This window comes from Phaenicophaeus curvirostris, chromosome Z (assembly GCF_032191515.1).
Source record: "Phaenicophaeus curvirostris isolate KB17595 chromosome Z, BPBGC_Pcur_1.0, whole genome shotgun sequence".
Classification (NCBI taxonomy): domain Eukaryota; kingdom Metazoa; phylum Chordata; class Aves; order Cuculiformes; family Cuculidae; genus Phaenicophaeus; species Phaenicophaeus curvirostris.
In genome coordinates this window covers 10,852,851-10,869,240 of record NC_091431.1, presented here as the reverse complement: position 1 = coordinate 10,869,240, position 16,390 = coordinate 10,852,851, and the positions used below count along the sequence as shown (strand labels likewise).

Sequence of the window (16,390 nt, the reverse complement as noted above, 5' to 3'; positions counted from 1 at the left end):
TCAGGAAGAGTTCCTACAAAGACCTTTTCAAAACAGCTTGTAAAGTAAAAGAAAATGAATACTCATTTGAAAAGGCAGACAATAAGAATATAATTGTCTAATTAATACTTTCTTTCACAGCCATAAGAAATATAAAAAACCCAAAACAAGTTATTTTGTGTTAACTTTGGAAATAGTTAAGACAATAGGAAACAGCAACATCAAGTGGTGTTCTGTGTTAAATGATAGTTTTGTGTTTGGTCTTAAAAGAAAATGGCACAGAGAAATAAAGCTTCCAAATGATGTTACCTGTATCTAAAGCAGGAGTAGATGAACTATGCCAATCTGCCACCATAAAATCAAGCAGCTGTTGCAGTAAACAGTTTTCACTGTGCTAAACTATATTCACAGCCACATGATTACCTGTAGTATTTTTGTTGTGCATTTAATAAATGCCTCCAGGTAAAGACAAAGGCAACATAACCAACTAAAAATGGGACAAACTTGGCAAAAAAGTTCATCTGACTTTGTCCCCAGGAATCATATTTTTTTCCTACTATTAATTTTACCATGCTCAGGCTGAAAAATGTGCCTGCACTTAAACTTTAACTCAGGTTTTACTTTTTCCAATACATAAACTGCAACACATATATAGTGGAAAAACTAAAATCTACTTCTCAAATAGTACAACCTCAAACTCCCAACTCATGCGCTACTTCCGGAATGTATTCTTTAAATTACTGCATAGGAAATTGCCTAAGAGCACAATAAAATCAACAGTTCTGAATGCACATACAGTATTTCATATCCACAGATCAGTTCCCCACGTATCTATGCAGCACACGAGCATGACACAGCTTAGGAAACAGCTAACGAGAAGCTAATCACAGTTTTCTGATTCACAGCCATACAAATATCAATGTAATTTAAAGCTGCAGTAGGAGGATAATAGATTAGTCACAGGTAAAAGTGGAGAGGGAAATTAAAAGCATCATCATCAACAGAACAGCACGTAGAAAGTAAACAACATCTAGACTCCCATGTCAGAAGAATTAACCAGAATGGACATCACAGCGAGCATAATTTTCAAACACATTTCCTAATGAAACATCTCCCTAGATAGTGAAAATGATTCTAGCTACCAGAGTCTGTTAGCACAGAATCAGTAGCAGATTCATGAATGCCAATAGCACCTTTTTGAAATGAAGCAATGGATAGAAATTTCTCCCAAAGACACCTGTATTACACCCTTTCTATGAATGAAGCACTTCAGTAAAACATCTCTCCTAGTCTTCTATAGGTATTTTAAGAAAGTTAAACTTTCATCAGTGTAATACCACAAAAACTAAACTTTCACTAGTGTCATACAAAAACAAACGTGTTTTATTATAAGGCAAATCTTTTCTACTCTTAGTTTTTGTTGTATCAAAGTACAACACTAGTGTTAATACAACACTACATGGTAACTGAAATAAAACCAAATTCAACTTTATAAGGAACTTTACAAATATGCTCAACTTGTTTCAGGACATGCAGCAAAACACCTGCATGGCTTTAGAGCCAGGTATTTTGAGAAAGGTGCTGCCTGAAGTCAGTAATTTCAGCCTTGAAGACTGGGTTTACATATTCATCTTTGACATAGCATCTCAAAAGCACTAATCCTGTACCAGATAATGACTGGAGTCTCTAGCAGAAACAGCGCTTACCAAAACCTCTCCTAAAAAGATAATTCAGCAAAACAGCCCTGTGACTGTTGCCCTTGACTGTTCCACAAAAATGCTGAGACCAATTTCATTCACATGTATCAATCTAAAGTACAACCTAAACTTATTGGTGACCCTTCACGACAGCCAGCTTGCAAACTGTCTTTTTTGCTAAATATTTTTTTTCGTAACTAAACAATGCTTTCCCTCTGGAGATCAAGCACATCACTGCAACTACTCCACTTTTATTGTTGGGAAGAAAAGCACTGCAGAAGTTAAATTACGTCAGACTTTCTAAAGAGATTTAGTTTGTTGTTGGAATCTTCAGCCTTGGATTTCGCTGGAGGCAATGTATTTCGGGTTTCTTTGGTAGAGGAAAAGGTGAGTGAAGATCTGAAGTCTGACTTGCTTCCAAAATGTGCTAAAAAGATATCACAGTAGCAAACAGAAATAATTTCCTCAGAAATCATGCAAAACCCATGTCTGTCATTTAACGAGGAGTGAGATGTGGATGCAATACTGTATCCGTGATGCGGGCACCTGCTTCAAACTGAAAGGAAGATTTGACTTCTTCCTTTTGGATCAGAAGATTCACACAGGCACAGCTTTTCACAGAGAATAAATAAAACCACTTCCAGCCCAACCATACCCCTCAATGACAGACGCTGGGAAGAATGAAGAAAATTAAGTCCCATATCCACTCTACATTAATGATGAGTTCAACAGTCCAGTATGTCAAAACAATATGGTAATATAATGCTTTCATGACAGCACTGAGATGAAACAGCAAGTTAGTTAATCATTTACTCCAGGTTCCAACACCTATTTCTAAGCATAACTTTTCTAAAACAATTTTTCTTCTCATATGGAATACCCTGAATATTTCCTTTACCTTCTTTCACCCAGCCAATATAAAGTGACAGGCACTGAAGTGACAACTACATCTAGGAGCAAGCAGTTAAGATAATTCAGTGAAAACACAAGCTCACTGCTCGGCATTCAAAAAAACCCAAAGATGTTATCAACTACTGGCAAAGGAATAGAAAAGAGAATCGCGTATATTATGCTACTATATATATTCACCATTAGCTGATATTTTGAGTACTACAGGCTGGCTCCTTCATCTGAAAAAATATACAAAACCACCTGTGAAAAGGTTTACAGAAGAAAAGCTAAGACCATCAAAGGTATGGAACACTCTCTGTAGGAAGAACAGCTAAGTAGGCTTGAATTCTTTGGCCTGCAAAGGGGAGTAAAAGGCAGGCATCTGAGAGGACCAAAACAACCATATGAAGAGGCTGGGAGCTAAGTGACTAGACAGCAATGCTGTAGGAATGACCTGCTTGTCTGCTTCGCTGGAGAGCTCCTTTATTTGGAGGAGGTTACCTTCAAAGAACACAAACTCCTCCACTCACCCTGGCAGCCTCTTAGAGGTCTGCTGACAATTCCCTTAACAAGCCCAAGACTATTCTCCTTAAGTCCAGGGTATTTATCCTGCTAACTTCCTTCCTCACCTCCATCAGGACTTTATACTCTGCCCTTTGCTTTCTTTGCAGCCAAGGCTGCCATCAGCAATCACATCCTCAAACAGTTCTACATTCTACACGAGTAACAGATTCAGAAGTGCACCTCTCCTAACACACCACCCACGTCAAAAAACTGACCCAAATGTACTCCTGAAATAACCATGACACAAAACCACTTCTAAATCCAGGAACTGTGACTAACAGTAATTCTATGCATCATTAACACATTAGACAATAACTTCATTGTTAGGGCAGTTTTATCATAAAGCACATCAGTGTATAAATATACACATACTCATGTGAGCAGAAAGCATGTCTCATTTATTAGACATCATTAAATGGTTCCTCACCTTTACAGTGCTGATGCACGATAGTCAACAGTTTCAAGAGATTTCCTAGTGCTTCCTCACATGGCCCTACATACCATATTGTCAAGTTGCTCATTTTCCCACTCCAAAATAGGAGCAGGTAGGACATGCAATTAACACTAAGGCCAAGAAAGAAGACAGTTTCTTCAAAACTATAATGAATTTTCAAGGGTAGTTATTGTGTTTACAGTGCCTCCAATCCCCAGACTGCCCTGTCAGGTCAGCATAACGCAGTGCTGTCAAACACAAAGCATGGTTACCAGACTTGAAATCAAATAAAGGCAGCAAGTACAAAAACTAATTAGTACATTTCATTCTCCAGTAAAAGCAAATTACCTGTGGAATTCCTTGTGAGGACATGACTGCTTGATTATAGAAAATACGTCCAAAATGATCTCGATCTGGAAACACTTCTGCTTGCCGAGGTAAATTTGCTCCTCCTGAATCAACTAGAGTGAATGAAGATATATTAACATGTTTTTGAACAGTGTTATATACTTAAGTTGTTGGTAAGGTATCTCCAAATTACTTAAAATATATAGCAATTACTATCATTAAGGCTATATATATTTCCAGTACCTAAGTATATTAGGATATTCTTGGAAAAAAAAGAAAACCAGTAACATCCTCCTCCTCCAAGTAAGACCATCACAATCATTCTAATGGAAAATAAATTTGGATATGCTTACAGATGCAATCCTACCTCCCAATACAAGCTTCTAAACTCATCTTACTGCAAAACATTTAAACTAAGAACATTTTTCAATCTCAAATTTTAACTCAATTATTCTACTGAAATTCTGTCACAAGTTGCAGAAAAGGGCAAGACTAACCACCACTGAGTTCAAGAGGTATTGCATAAGTACTTTCACACCCTGATTATACAGACATACTGAAGACCTCACGCTATCCTTAGGAACGTCCATTATGCCTCCTTGCCTCATGATGTGTCCTCTAGCTCAAAGGTCTCCAACAACAGCCAACTCTCCACTTCCAAACCATGAAAACACCTCAGGTCATAAGACTCCAAAGAAGAGTAGAAAACTAGGAGGAAATGCACAGAGAGTCCAAACATCTTTGAAAACTTTGCTTCCTGGTAATTCATTATTCCGTACAAGCAACAGCCCACATGCACATTCTCATGATGCATGACTGCAGCCAGTAATGCCCTACATTCAGCTTTACTGTGAAGCAGCGTTTTGGTTGTTTCTCCTGCTGCTGCACAACCACTGTCCCAAACCAGCATCAGCTCTGGGAACTAGACAAACTCCAACCTGGTCACCGTACCAGTGCTGTGAAATGGGCCATCTCAAAACACAAAAGAAAATGCCCACACCAGAGACTGACTCAGTGACAAATGGCACCAGATGCCGACACCAAAGAATTAACACTAAGATGGTTACAACTGAGCAAAAAGTCAGTTCAAATGGTATGAAAATTACCAGGTCAGCAAAATGCTGACTGATGACAAAGGACACCTTCTTGATTGCACAGCCAAAATGAACTGATAGAAGCCCAGGCACAGAAATTGCAAAGATAAAATAATGCACCAGGTTTGAGCGAAGAGCAGTACATATATATATACATACAGAAACTATACATCTCAAGGGTGAACTAATTCTTGTTTCAAAGGCGTATTTGCGTCCCATAGCTCCTCATTGCATAAGATCTTAAAACAGTACAATCACACACCAACTGCTCACTGATAACTCACCAAAAATAGATGAGTTTTCTGAACAGTTAAAATTTGCCTATAACTGAGACTAAAAAAACCATACAGTTGTTTTGCAAACACCAAAGCTATGTATCTTCCTTTTTTTTATGACTAAGATAAAAATTCAGCCCTCCCCTTGCCTCCAAGACACTTTCCATTAATGTGTAACAATCCCACAAGGTCTCGACTCACACCGCCCCTGTATCTTCTCTCAGTATTCTTTGCACATTTGTACTACCAGCAGGACAAGAAATTACAAACACTTATGCTGGCCAGGACCTACATTTATGTTGACTATTTAACTATTAACAGTACAAGCATCCTGACTGGCAAACCAATTAATACCTCTCAGCTGCTACATAGGTTGCTAAGCCAAGCAGAACAGATAAGGACTAACCCATCCTATTTTTTAAACTGACACAGTAAAAGGGTCTTTCTCCTCTGATGTTGACCTACACAAAAACCACAGCAATGCACATACTTAAAAATCTCTGTTAAATATGGCTGAAAATGGCTATTGGGTTCTAAACTTATTACTGGGTAGTGAGACTGAAACACAGACCTTAGCAGAAAGCTTTAGTATTTGTACAAAAGCAGCATAAGAAAATACAACCTATAGTGTACTACAGACACTTGGCATTCTGATCTTAATCTTTAATAAAAGTATACGTATGTAAAACTTAGATGAAGGTTTGGCTAAATATGCATTTAAAAGACTAAACTCAAGATACTAAATTGAACATAATAAAACTTCTGCTCCAGTAAAATTCATCCCAAACTGTAAAAATTTGTTGTTGATCCAAACTAACACTGACACTTTGGCACTAGGCCTTTTAAAATTTATTTGTTACGTTCTCTCATGCAGATACCTGCTCAAGGCAAAGTAACTTTTTTGATTTAAACTATAATTTGAATTAAGACTGGATGAGATTATAGGATGGATTGCTCAAGTATGACAGAAGGGAAAGGAATAACAAAGAAGTCATACAGTGGCACAGTTACACCTTTATCTTAGGAATCAAGCCCTACCACAGTACAGAAAACAGACCTGAAAAGCTATAGTTGTCCTCCAGTTATGATTTTCCACCAATCTGTAGAGGTAACACAGTATTGATGAAAATACATTTATGTAAGTGCGTCTGGTAGCATTAAGTAAGCCAAACCTGGGAACACATGCATCTGAACAACATTTATCTAAAGAAGCAGCATCTTATCTAGACATCCAGACCTGCCAGATGCAGCTACCTCTGCAATGGGACTTACCCAGATATAGGCAAGGGAGATGGTTTTGCATGGCAATTTCTTGAGCACGTAAATGTTTCTTAACAGTGATGGGATAATAGGTACCACCTTTGACAGTCGCATCATTAGCGACGATCAAGCACTCCACCCTAAAAATAAAACAGGCTTATGAGAGGCGACAGTATTTCTAACAAGTATGTTTGTTGATTATGAACTTTAACATGCTAAGGACCCTTGAAGCCCTGATGGTCCTCTCCTGCGTTCCCTCGAACACACATTGTAACAGTAGCCTCAGCACTACGATGTACTGTTTCACAGTCCCTTAACTCCTTAAAATACTGTATAGCATCATATTTCATTTCAACAATAGCCTTGGGGGTAATTCTATTGAGTGAAACTAGTTCTCAGCCTAGAATACCTCCATTTTTTTTTTAAAACTGTCTTAATCCTGCAAGAATTTATCTCCTTCAGTGGACACTGGAAACATTCTGTGCTGTCTGCTTTAATATGGGACAGACTAAAAAAAAAAAATCACGTCCTTTTAGCTAAGACTGAACAAATTAAGATGCCAACTTTGTTGATTTTCTTGGTGTCAGAAACAAAACACTGAAAATACTAGCAGCTTAATACTGGAAACTAAGTAAAATTATACCTTGTTCTTTTTCATATCATCTGTAATGTAGATCACTAGTATTTCTCACCCAGATACTCGTCCAATGCCTGTGATAATGCCCCCTGCTGGTACCTCTTCATTACCATACAACTGGTAACCTGCAAACTGGGAGAACTCCAAGAATGGAGACCTGAATAATGACAAACACAACATGATTTTAAAAAGGAATCAGCCATGTTTGTCACTAAATCTCACTTAAAAGGTTAAATCTTTAAAAATTAGATTTTTTTTAAAAAAAAGAGATGAGTATTTCAATGAACACTTCCATAAAATTTTAACTGTGTTATTTACCAGTGTTTACAGAAACAAAAGAGAAAACATGCCTGTTACAGTATACACCCACAAAGGAGAACCTGAAGTCTTTTTTTCTAGGGAAAAAGTACCTACCCGGGATCAATAAGCCTGTCAATTCTCTCTCTGGGTAACAGCTTTCCTCTTGACGTGTGAAGCTTACGAGCTTTTTCTCCACCTCCTGTGATAGAACAGTAAATTATTAGATTTACTATGGACACAGATAGATAAATTACCACTTATATTAAACCTTAGAAGGGAAGCACTGATGAGTTCCCAGTTTTTGAAGTATGGACCTTAATAATGAATTCAATAAATAATGGGTTGCATTTCAAATCAGATTTAAGGTATTGATAAAAAATGCCTGCTTTTCAGAATATATTCTATTTTTCCCCCTCCTTTTTTATAGTTAGTCTTAGGGTAAAGGCTTGAATAAACATGGTTGTCTGAAACTTTCTCCCACTGCTTAGCAATGAACAGAAGCATTGAAATCACATACACACAGACAAAAGCGCAACAGTAAGAACTACAAGAAATACTCTTCCCCCAATTGGTTCAAAATTGCTGTAGTGAATTCAGTCTTGAAAGACTCAACACAATCTGGATTCAATTCCGTAGACCACTCCAAAATGGTATCAGAGTTCAGACACACAGAATTTAGTATCAAATTTACCTTTGCTTCATTTCAGCTCTTAACTTGAGGTCATCCTAAATCACATCTCTTGCTCTCTAAAGCTCTGTGTCATTTGATGCTTAAGATTTGTTGACGCACCTCAGCCTCTTTTTAACAAGAGCTTATACAAACATTGTCTATGCAGACACACCACTGACCTGCCTCATCACTAAAATTGCCTTCCCCATCCAAAATAAAAAAGGTGCTCTTGTGCTAACATTTCTCCTGAGACTTCAATATTTCTTTGTCAGCTAAGCATCACTGAAACAGGGTTTTAAGCCTACCTGTCAAGCACTCTCTCTTTCTTCCTTTCTTGATCACTATGCACATGATTTCCTACCTGTTAGGCATGCCAGAAAGCCCACAATTTACTTCTAATTCAGCCTGTTCACTAAGTCTCTATAGCTAGCCTAAGTGTAAATCTTGCAAATCGTTCTGTGCAAGCTTCTTCAGATAACACCACCCATATCCACCCACAGAGCTAATGCGCTCATCCAAGTTCTCAACATCCCACATCATGACACCTACAACATTTTCTCTAACCTCCATTTTGCCTTTCTTATTCACACCCAAAAGTGATGCTGCAAAAATATTTTTTCCATCCTGTGATTTTTGCCATCTCTGTGCACCCTCTCTCTTTACACACTCATCATAAACACTTCCCCTCTAGGCCCTGTAGCCATTCTACTGAACTCTTCTAAGATCAAGATGTTCACTCTACCCTAAACTAGACTCCACTCCACAGAGTGTGAGAAACAGCAGCCCTCGCAATTAAAAAAACTTGGAAGCATTTAATTTGAAATCTCTTGTTTAATTTCTCCTTTACAGTAATGTTTACAAAAACTCCACTGTGACTGCTGAGGTGCTATGACTGCTGTCAGTCACGGAGAGTAAAATTATCTCAGTTGCTCCTTGTGGCTGCCATTAGAAACCTATCCATTGTAATTTGCCATAGCAGGGACCATCTTCCTGTTGCACAGGTGGGGATGGTAGAATGGTGTATGGGTTCAGAAATACCCTATTCACTGAAGCAACAGATAAAAAAAGAAGCAGACATTACAAAGGACTCAAAGCAAGTGCTCATCCTCTAAAAGATAGCTCTTAGAAGAAGATGTTGCACTTATCCTTCCAATGTATCCAATGCAAGTACCTAATTCGTCTCATCATATACTTAAATGACAGGCAAAGCAGTCTCAATCAATGTCACTCGTAACAGTGTTTTAACATCCTGGCAGAGCTCCATGAGACGGAGAAAAGGTGAAGGGTGAGGGCCGCATTCTTCTCTTATTATCATGTAATATGCAAGAATAGGAAAATATGCAGCAGTGAAGAAAGCCATGACCATGAGCCACACAGGGAACTGCTGAACAGTCTACACCCGTAAAAGAGAGATAGTCCATGGGTTTCAGCACCTTCTCAGGAAATCCTGGTGTTCTGTTTCACAGCAAGCAAGAAAAAAACTATAAGCACAATATCTTACTGTGCTTTGTTCCAAAACTGTAAAAGAAATCACAGTCTATAACAAGCACCATATGAAGTGACAGATAGTATCAAGACGGACACAAGAAGATGAGAATTAAAACTGCAACTCAACCTCTAGCAGCAGACATAAGCATTTATAAACTATTTTCATTTTATCGCCTCCATTAATTATAGTAAACTGTAATTAATTCTGGCAGTCTTGCAAGACAAGATGATGAAACACAGATTTCAATCTTTTAAACTATTACAGACTTGCTTTTGTTTATCAGCACAACTACAGCCAGGGTCTTTGAAAATCCTCTCCGCATGTGAAAAGACTAAAAGGCAACCCGAACAGAAGCACACTTGGCAGACCAATTTGTTATAAAAGCTGGCAGCAGTGGATGAAGGAAGTAAGCAGGTGGAGTGCAAAGTGCATCAGTAAATGCCTTTCATTAATAATCCTACCTACATAAAAAAAACCTTGCCATCAGAAACATACATTCCATTGACTACCAAGATCTTAACCAATTAAAAACTAACCAACTCCAAATATCCAGTTTTCACCTTCTACTTGCCTCCTGGGCAATGAAATGGATCTGTCTGATGAAGTCAGCCTGGCTTTCACTTACGTCTGCTTCCAGTAACTTGCGTATCTGCTTTCATTAGGCTATTGCTCTGACACTCAAAAGGCAAACAAAAAAAAAGTGTTTATACACTACACACAGTGGTAAACAAAGATGTACTAATGGTACAGATATTTTTCTTAGCTAGCCTGAGTTACTTAAAATCCCCTAAATTTTGAAACAAGTTAGCTTGGATGTAAACCTTCTAAGACTTTCGACGACTGAAGACAGTAAATCTAGGTTTAAAGAGATAACCAAAAAATTCAGTATTACTACTATAATCCAGCAAATAAGCCATATATGAATGAACTGATTAATGAATGTACAGCTACAGGGGAAAATTCAAAGAACAAAACTGGGTTGGGACCAAATTAAACAACTGTTCTAAATGCTAGACTATCATACTTACCTAATCTGATTTTTTCTGCTTCCTCTCTGAGTTCTGTTACCAGTGCTTTCATTCGCTCATAGTTTTCCTAAGTGGGCAAAAAAACCCAGCATATTAAGTTCAGTCAAGAGTGAAAATATTGTTTTTAATAAATAACCCAGAAAGCACAGGATTTATCTTCTAATTTCATTTAGCTTATTAAATACTAACTCTGTATTGTCTTTCAAGTAATAACAATTCCCCCTATTACCACCTTTCCTCAAGCAGCCCAAAGCATTTAATAAACAAGCTTTGCAAAAACTCTTAAGTGCATTACAATTATAAAAGATTAGTTCCAAATGTAATAAACAATACCGGAATTAGTCACTACAGAGTTGAAGTGCTATTTTTCACCCTTTTTTTTGTTGTTGTTGTTGCAGATGTGTTTCCTTCTTTAGCCTAATTTCGTGAAAAACATCATGAGGATAAAAACTAAGTGCTATTATGTCTCTTGTACCAAAAGATGACCGACCTAGGTCAAACCATCTGGTGAACACTTCCTACATTTCTGTTGTTTAGACAGAACATAAAGATAAAACAAAGCTTTTAAGAAAACCAAGAAGTCTGGTCTTCTTGCCAGAAAGAAAAAACAGAGACTCTAAGTTTTGAATATAAATGATGCAGTACTGAGCTCACCATTTCTATCAGAATTATCAAAAATTCTGTGTGCTCATTACTACAGTATTTTTACCATTTCTTAGGAATTAAAAGGCATTAGTCAAGCTTAATTTGTTTTGGGGTTCCCCCCCCAACCTATTGAGCTATGTTACCTCTTTTAGAAGTGTAACTGCAATAAAATAATAACTACTGCATACCCTCCCCACCCACCCCCTTCCCCCCTTGTCTAATTCTTACTTAGAAAATATTAGACTGTACTTTGACAGAAGAAAAAATCCAGTGACTCATCTGGAACACCCAGAATTAAGATTTCCCCTAGAAGCAACAAGTGTTGCAAATAAGTTTGCTCAGCTTTGTCTCTGAAAGGCACTAAGATGCAAAGCAGTAAGAAAATAAAAACAGGTATACAGGCACCTCACATTCAAACTGCACAGTAAAACTGTCAGAAGAACACATTTCTCCCCCTTTGTAATTTCAACAAATAGGTTAAAAATATTCTACTGAAAGGTAAAAACATATCATGTGAAAACAGGTCTTGGCAATTTTATCAGCTTTTATGCACAGCTAACACACTAGGTCAGCATTTAGAGGTCATCCAGCAAGATGAAGGTGACATAGCAAAACACCAACTCCTGTGCCTCTGTTGGCTCTTGGGAAGGACTCCCCATCTTCTAACAAAGCACTACTTGCAATACAGCTCACAGCCTGCACTTGTATGAATCCTACACAATCACTAGCCAACTCCTAACACATCTCAAAATACCAGCCCTGGTTAATGAAATCTCTGATGTGTCCTGCCACCTTGCAGCCCCTGGCTACTGATGACATAGGAGGGCACCAGACTTTTGTATCTCCTCCCTCCCTCCTAAGGCTGTATGAGTACATCCACCCTAGTATTACACTTTCACTCTAGTTCTTTCCAAACTGTAATCCTTCATCTCCTTGCCCCACCCACAGCACAGCTCCAACACCTACCTCTGTACCTGCTTTTCTCCTCCTAATCTGTGAAATCACACTGCACTGACCTACTGGCAGGCTTACCACTGTTGCAGCATCCCAAAAAAACAAGGACAAAACAAGGCACATCTTGTTAATTTGACTCCGCCACTCCTAGAAGAGGCTATGGACAGCGCTCACACCCACATATAGCACTGAAGGAAACAAAACCTGCTTTTATCCCTTTCCAAAAGACTCTGTTTACAAGTTACTTTTTTCTTTCCCCCTTGTGAAAAAATTGGTAAAACAGCCATTATAATTTCATACTTTCAAAAACCTGCAGTTGTCACAACACCCAATTTTATATGTGTGTGTCCAGCCACTCCAACTGGCTCACTTCACAGCCTTACATTCAAGGTATTTTCCTTGTTCCTCCTTGTTCAGTGAGTTCACAATCATACACTTGTTCACTAGATTCTGAATTAACAACTGACTGTACCTACTCTAGTTATTTTTGATGAAAAAACTGTGAAAGGTCTTTTTAGATAATTTGTAAAAAAATACTGCACTCAAATACCTGAGTTGCTTAAATTCACTTAATTTCTATTCTTATCTTTCATGCCTTTAATCAGAACACAACTTCGCTATAATTTACAAAGGAAAAGTAAAGATGCCTTGAAATCCTACTGCAGGTTTTGAATACATACAGAAAAAACTCTCAGAACCAGATGTGCCAGTTTTACCACACATTTGTGGGCTCCTCGTTAATTAACAATTAAAAGGCCAAGGAAGTGACTAAAGTTCTTTGTGAAAACCGGGCCTTGCACCACAAAGCTGAATAGAATTCTGCTGTTAATAAGAAGGCTCCTACAAATTTTAAAGCAAAATCAAGAGGAAAAACCTGCAGACTAATCCTACAGTTACTGCATGAGCTAATTGAATTGCTGTAACACAGAGCTGCCATAACAGCTAATCCTCAGAATCTTTACATAGATTTTCCTTTTTTTGCCCAGAATTTAGGATTTACTCTAGTTTTACATTACTCTTTTCTCTGTCTGGTTTGAAAGACAGTTTACACTATGAAGCCAGCCTGTCTAGCTGCACTCACAGCCAAAAAGGCAAACATTAGCTAAAGAGGGCAAGACCTTCATCATGTACTGTTACACCTTCTTGTGTTTGCACTGTTTTTCCCTCTATTACTTTTATTTCAGATGGTTCACTAACTCACAGCAGGGACCTCAGCTCTCTGTGTTTGTAAAGCACTACATGCATTTACAGTGCTCCATAAATTATTTCTATCAAATACTAACACTATTAGCTATTTCACTGGTTCAATGACGTATCAGATGTACCCAAGTTTGTCTAGCAGAGCTAGGCAAACTTTTCATGTCTTGACATCCCGTTAGAAGCTGCTGCCAAAATACATGAATATCAAAAAGTGAAAAATGCATTCTACAAAAGTTACCAGGTCCTGCTTTCCTTTTGAGATCACAAGGTGTACAGACACAAATGCAAATCCAGCTACAGCTTAGCTGAATAAACACAATTATTAAAATACTCTTTTTTTGTATGCAAAATATGAATACACACACATATATATACACATTTCATACACACAAGTTTGGTATGTGTGTAGATATACACACATACTGAAATGTCACAGAAGCTTCAGTAAACCCCATTTCTATCCCAACACTCAGCTTCTGCAAAACCAAACACAGAACCAAAGGAAATACTTTGGTAGGAATACGTGTTGTTGATTCACTTGATGTTGGATATTTTACCTGGAAAAAATCTGAAAACAAATGTGTGCCCTCCTACCAGTTTTGATCCATACCCAAAACTGTTATTCTTGGCCCAACTATAAACTCGATTTTTATCTTAAACAGGTGACATGAATAATGCTCCATTAAAAATAAGCAATTTACACCAGATGTAAGCACTTCTCTCTTCGAAAGGACAGTGGGAATTCCACCTACCCCTCCTTCCTTCTGCTCTTTTCTGGAAGCAGGCCCAGGACTCTGTGTAACTATCCCACCTGTCTCCAACTCAGGAGTCAATTTGCACACAAGGAAATCTCTGACTTCGCATTCCACCGCCCGGCCTGCCGCCCCAAGGAGCAGCAGAGCCTGGTGGTGTCAGCACCTCTGGTACCAAAAGCGCTGCAAATAAAATTATCTGAGGCTCGTTCTGGAGCTTTAGAAAGCAAGCACCCTTTATCAGGGCTGGGCAACATGAGGCAGTGATCTCCATTGAAACAAGAGCTGTGGACAGAGTGCGTTTCCCACTTATCACAGAATCACTAGGTTGGAAAGGACCCATCGGATCATTGAGTCCAACCATTCCCATCAATCACTACACCATGCCCCTCAGCACCTCATCCACCTGTCTTTTAAACACCTCCAGGGAAGGTGACTCAACCACCTCCCTAGGCAGCCTGTTCCAGTGCCCAATGACCCTTTCCGTGAAACATTTTTTTCTGATGTCCAGCCTGAACCTCCCCTGGTGGAGTTTGAGGCCATTCCCCTTTGTCCTGTCCCCTGTCACCTGGGAGAAGAGGCCAGCTCCCTCCTCTCCACAACCTCCTTTCAGGTAGCTGAAACAAGGTCTCCAAATGTATAAATTTCCCCAGCAATGTTATGCACGTTCTGTTCCTTTCCAAGCACCGATGTCAGTGTCACCACGAGCTTCCCATCAGTGAGCTCTCTGGCTGATTTGGAGCTGGCTGCAGCTCTGCCTGCCCTCGCCTCTGAGACGGGCAAAGGCTGCGCACGGAGGCGGTTCCAGCAGACACACCTGCTCAGCACAGACCGCACCGAGCACCAGGCGGTACCGACCCGAGGCATGAGCAGCGTCCCGAAAAACTCTGTCTGAAGGAAAACCTGGCACGGGAGGGACGCTGTGTGTAACCCTCAGAGAACGAGATTACACAGACGGAACTTTACTTCAGCTTGCAGGCATACACTCCGCCCCCTGCAACAGCCCCCCTCGCCCTACCCCGTCCCGGCGGGCGGCCCGGCCCTACCTGGTAGAGCGCGGAGCCCGCGTCGGGGGCTGAGCCCACGGCCGCCACCGCATCGCCGCGGAACGAGCGCGCCAAGCGCCCGGACAGCCCCCAGCCCGCCAGCAGCCGCCGCGGGGCCCGCAGCATGGCGGCCGAGCCCAGCCGAGTCCCTAGCCGAGGGGAGCCGAGCGCAGCCGAACCCACAGCCGAAGCGAGCCGAACCCCCAGCCGAAGCGAGCCGAGCGCGGCCGAAACGAGCCGAACCCCCAGCCGAAGCGAGCCGAGCGCGGCCGAAACGAGCCGAACCCCCAGCCGAGCGGAGCCGATCCGGCCGCCCCTGCCCCGGCCGCAGCCAATGGGCAGCGCGGGTCCCGCTGTGGGGCCCTGGAAGGGTGCGGGTTGGCCCGCAGGACACGGGGGACGCTGCGTTTGAGCCGCCGCTCAGCGCAGGGTCGGGGCAGGGGCGGGCGGGAAGGTCCCTTGAAGCCCGCCCAGGGGCAAGGACGCCTCTCACCAGGCCTCGAGGCCCTGTCCGGCCTGGGCGCCTGCAGGGATGGGGCAGTCACACTCTCCAGCCTGTGCCAGCGCCTCGCCACCCACCGCGTGAATAATTTCTTCCTTATGTCTAGTCTAAATCTTCCCTTTGCCACTTTAAAGCCGTTCCCACTCGTCCTATGGCACTCGTCCTATGACAGGACGAGGGGCAATGAGTATAAACTGGAGAGGGGCAGATTTAAACTAGACATATGGAGGAATTCTAACTACAATACCTGGTGTCAAACCACAGCTCGGAGGCCTCCAGGGTCTGCGCACCTGGCAGGGCCAGAGCACAGAGCACAGCACTGCCGGCAGCCCGGTTTCAAGGATGCTTTTATTTCCCCTCTTATGCAGTGATCCAGAGAATTCGCAAAAGACATGCACACGGTGTGAACCCTCTGTGTTATTTACAGAAGTCCGTTGTGTCCTCCCTTTGGTCGCTCTTCCGTTCCCCAAGGCTGAGCCACAGTCAGTCTTTGTCCTTTCAGCTGCTCTTCTGCACCTGTGACACGTTCCCGGCTGCCGTAGCGCATGTTCCGTCTGCGGGTTCTCATTTCCTTCACTTTGGAAAGTTTGGGGGTATTTTTGTTGTGAAATAGATGCAGCAATCTC

General features: G+C 40.7%; 1 protein-coding gene across 2 annotated transcripts in view; it reads right to left on the bottom strand.

Annotated features, from left to right (window-relative positions):
- The window catches only part of MCCC2 (methylcrotonyl-CoA carboxylase subunit 2), a 37,458-nt gene extending 21,808 nt beyond the window's left edge, over positions 1-15,650 (bottom strand). For both annotated transcript variants that reach the window (XM_069880556.1, XM_069880557.1), the window contains exons 1-6: positions 15,263-15,650; positions 10,666-10,732; positions 7,593-7,677; positions 7,234-7,335; positions 6,554-6,681; positions 3,913-4,025 (exon numbers count right to left, since the gene is read on the bottom strand). In XM_069880556.1, the coding sequence (XP_069736657.1) occupies positions 3,913-4,025; positions 6,554-6,681; positions 7,234-7,335; positions 7,593-7,677; positions 10,666-10,732; positions 15,263-15,388 (621 nt within the window). In that variant the 5' untranslated portion in view covers positions 15,389-15,650. The remainder of the gene's footprint in view (positions 1-3,912; positions 4,026-6,553; positions 6,682-7,233; positions 7,336-7,592; positions 7,678-10,665; positions 10,733-15,262) is intronic.
- Positions 15,651-16,390: the final 740 nt, after the last annotated feature.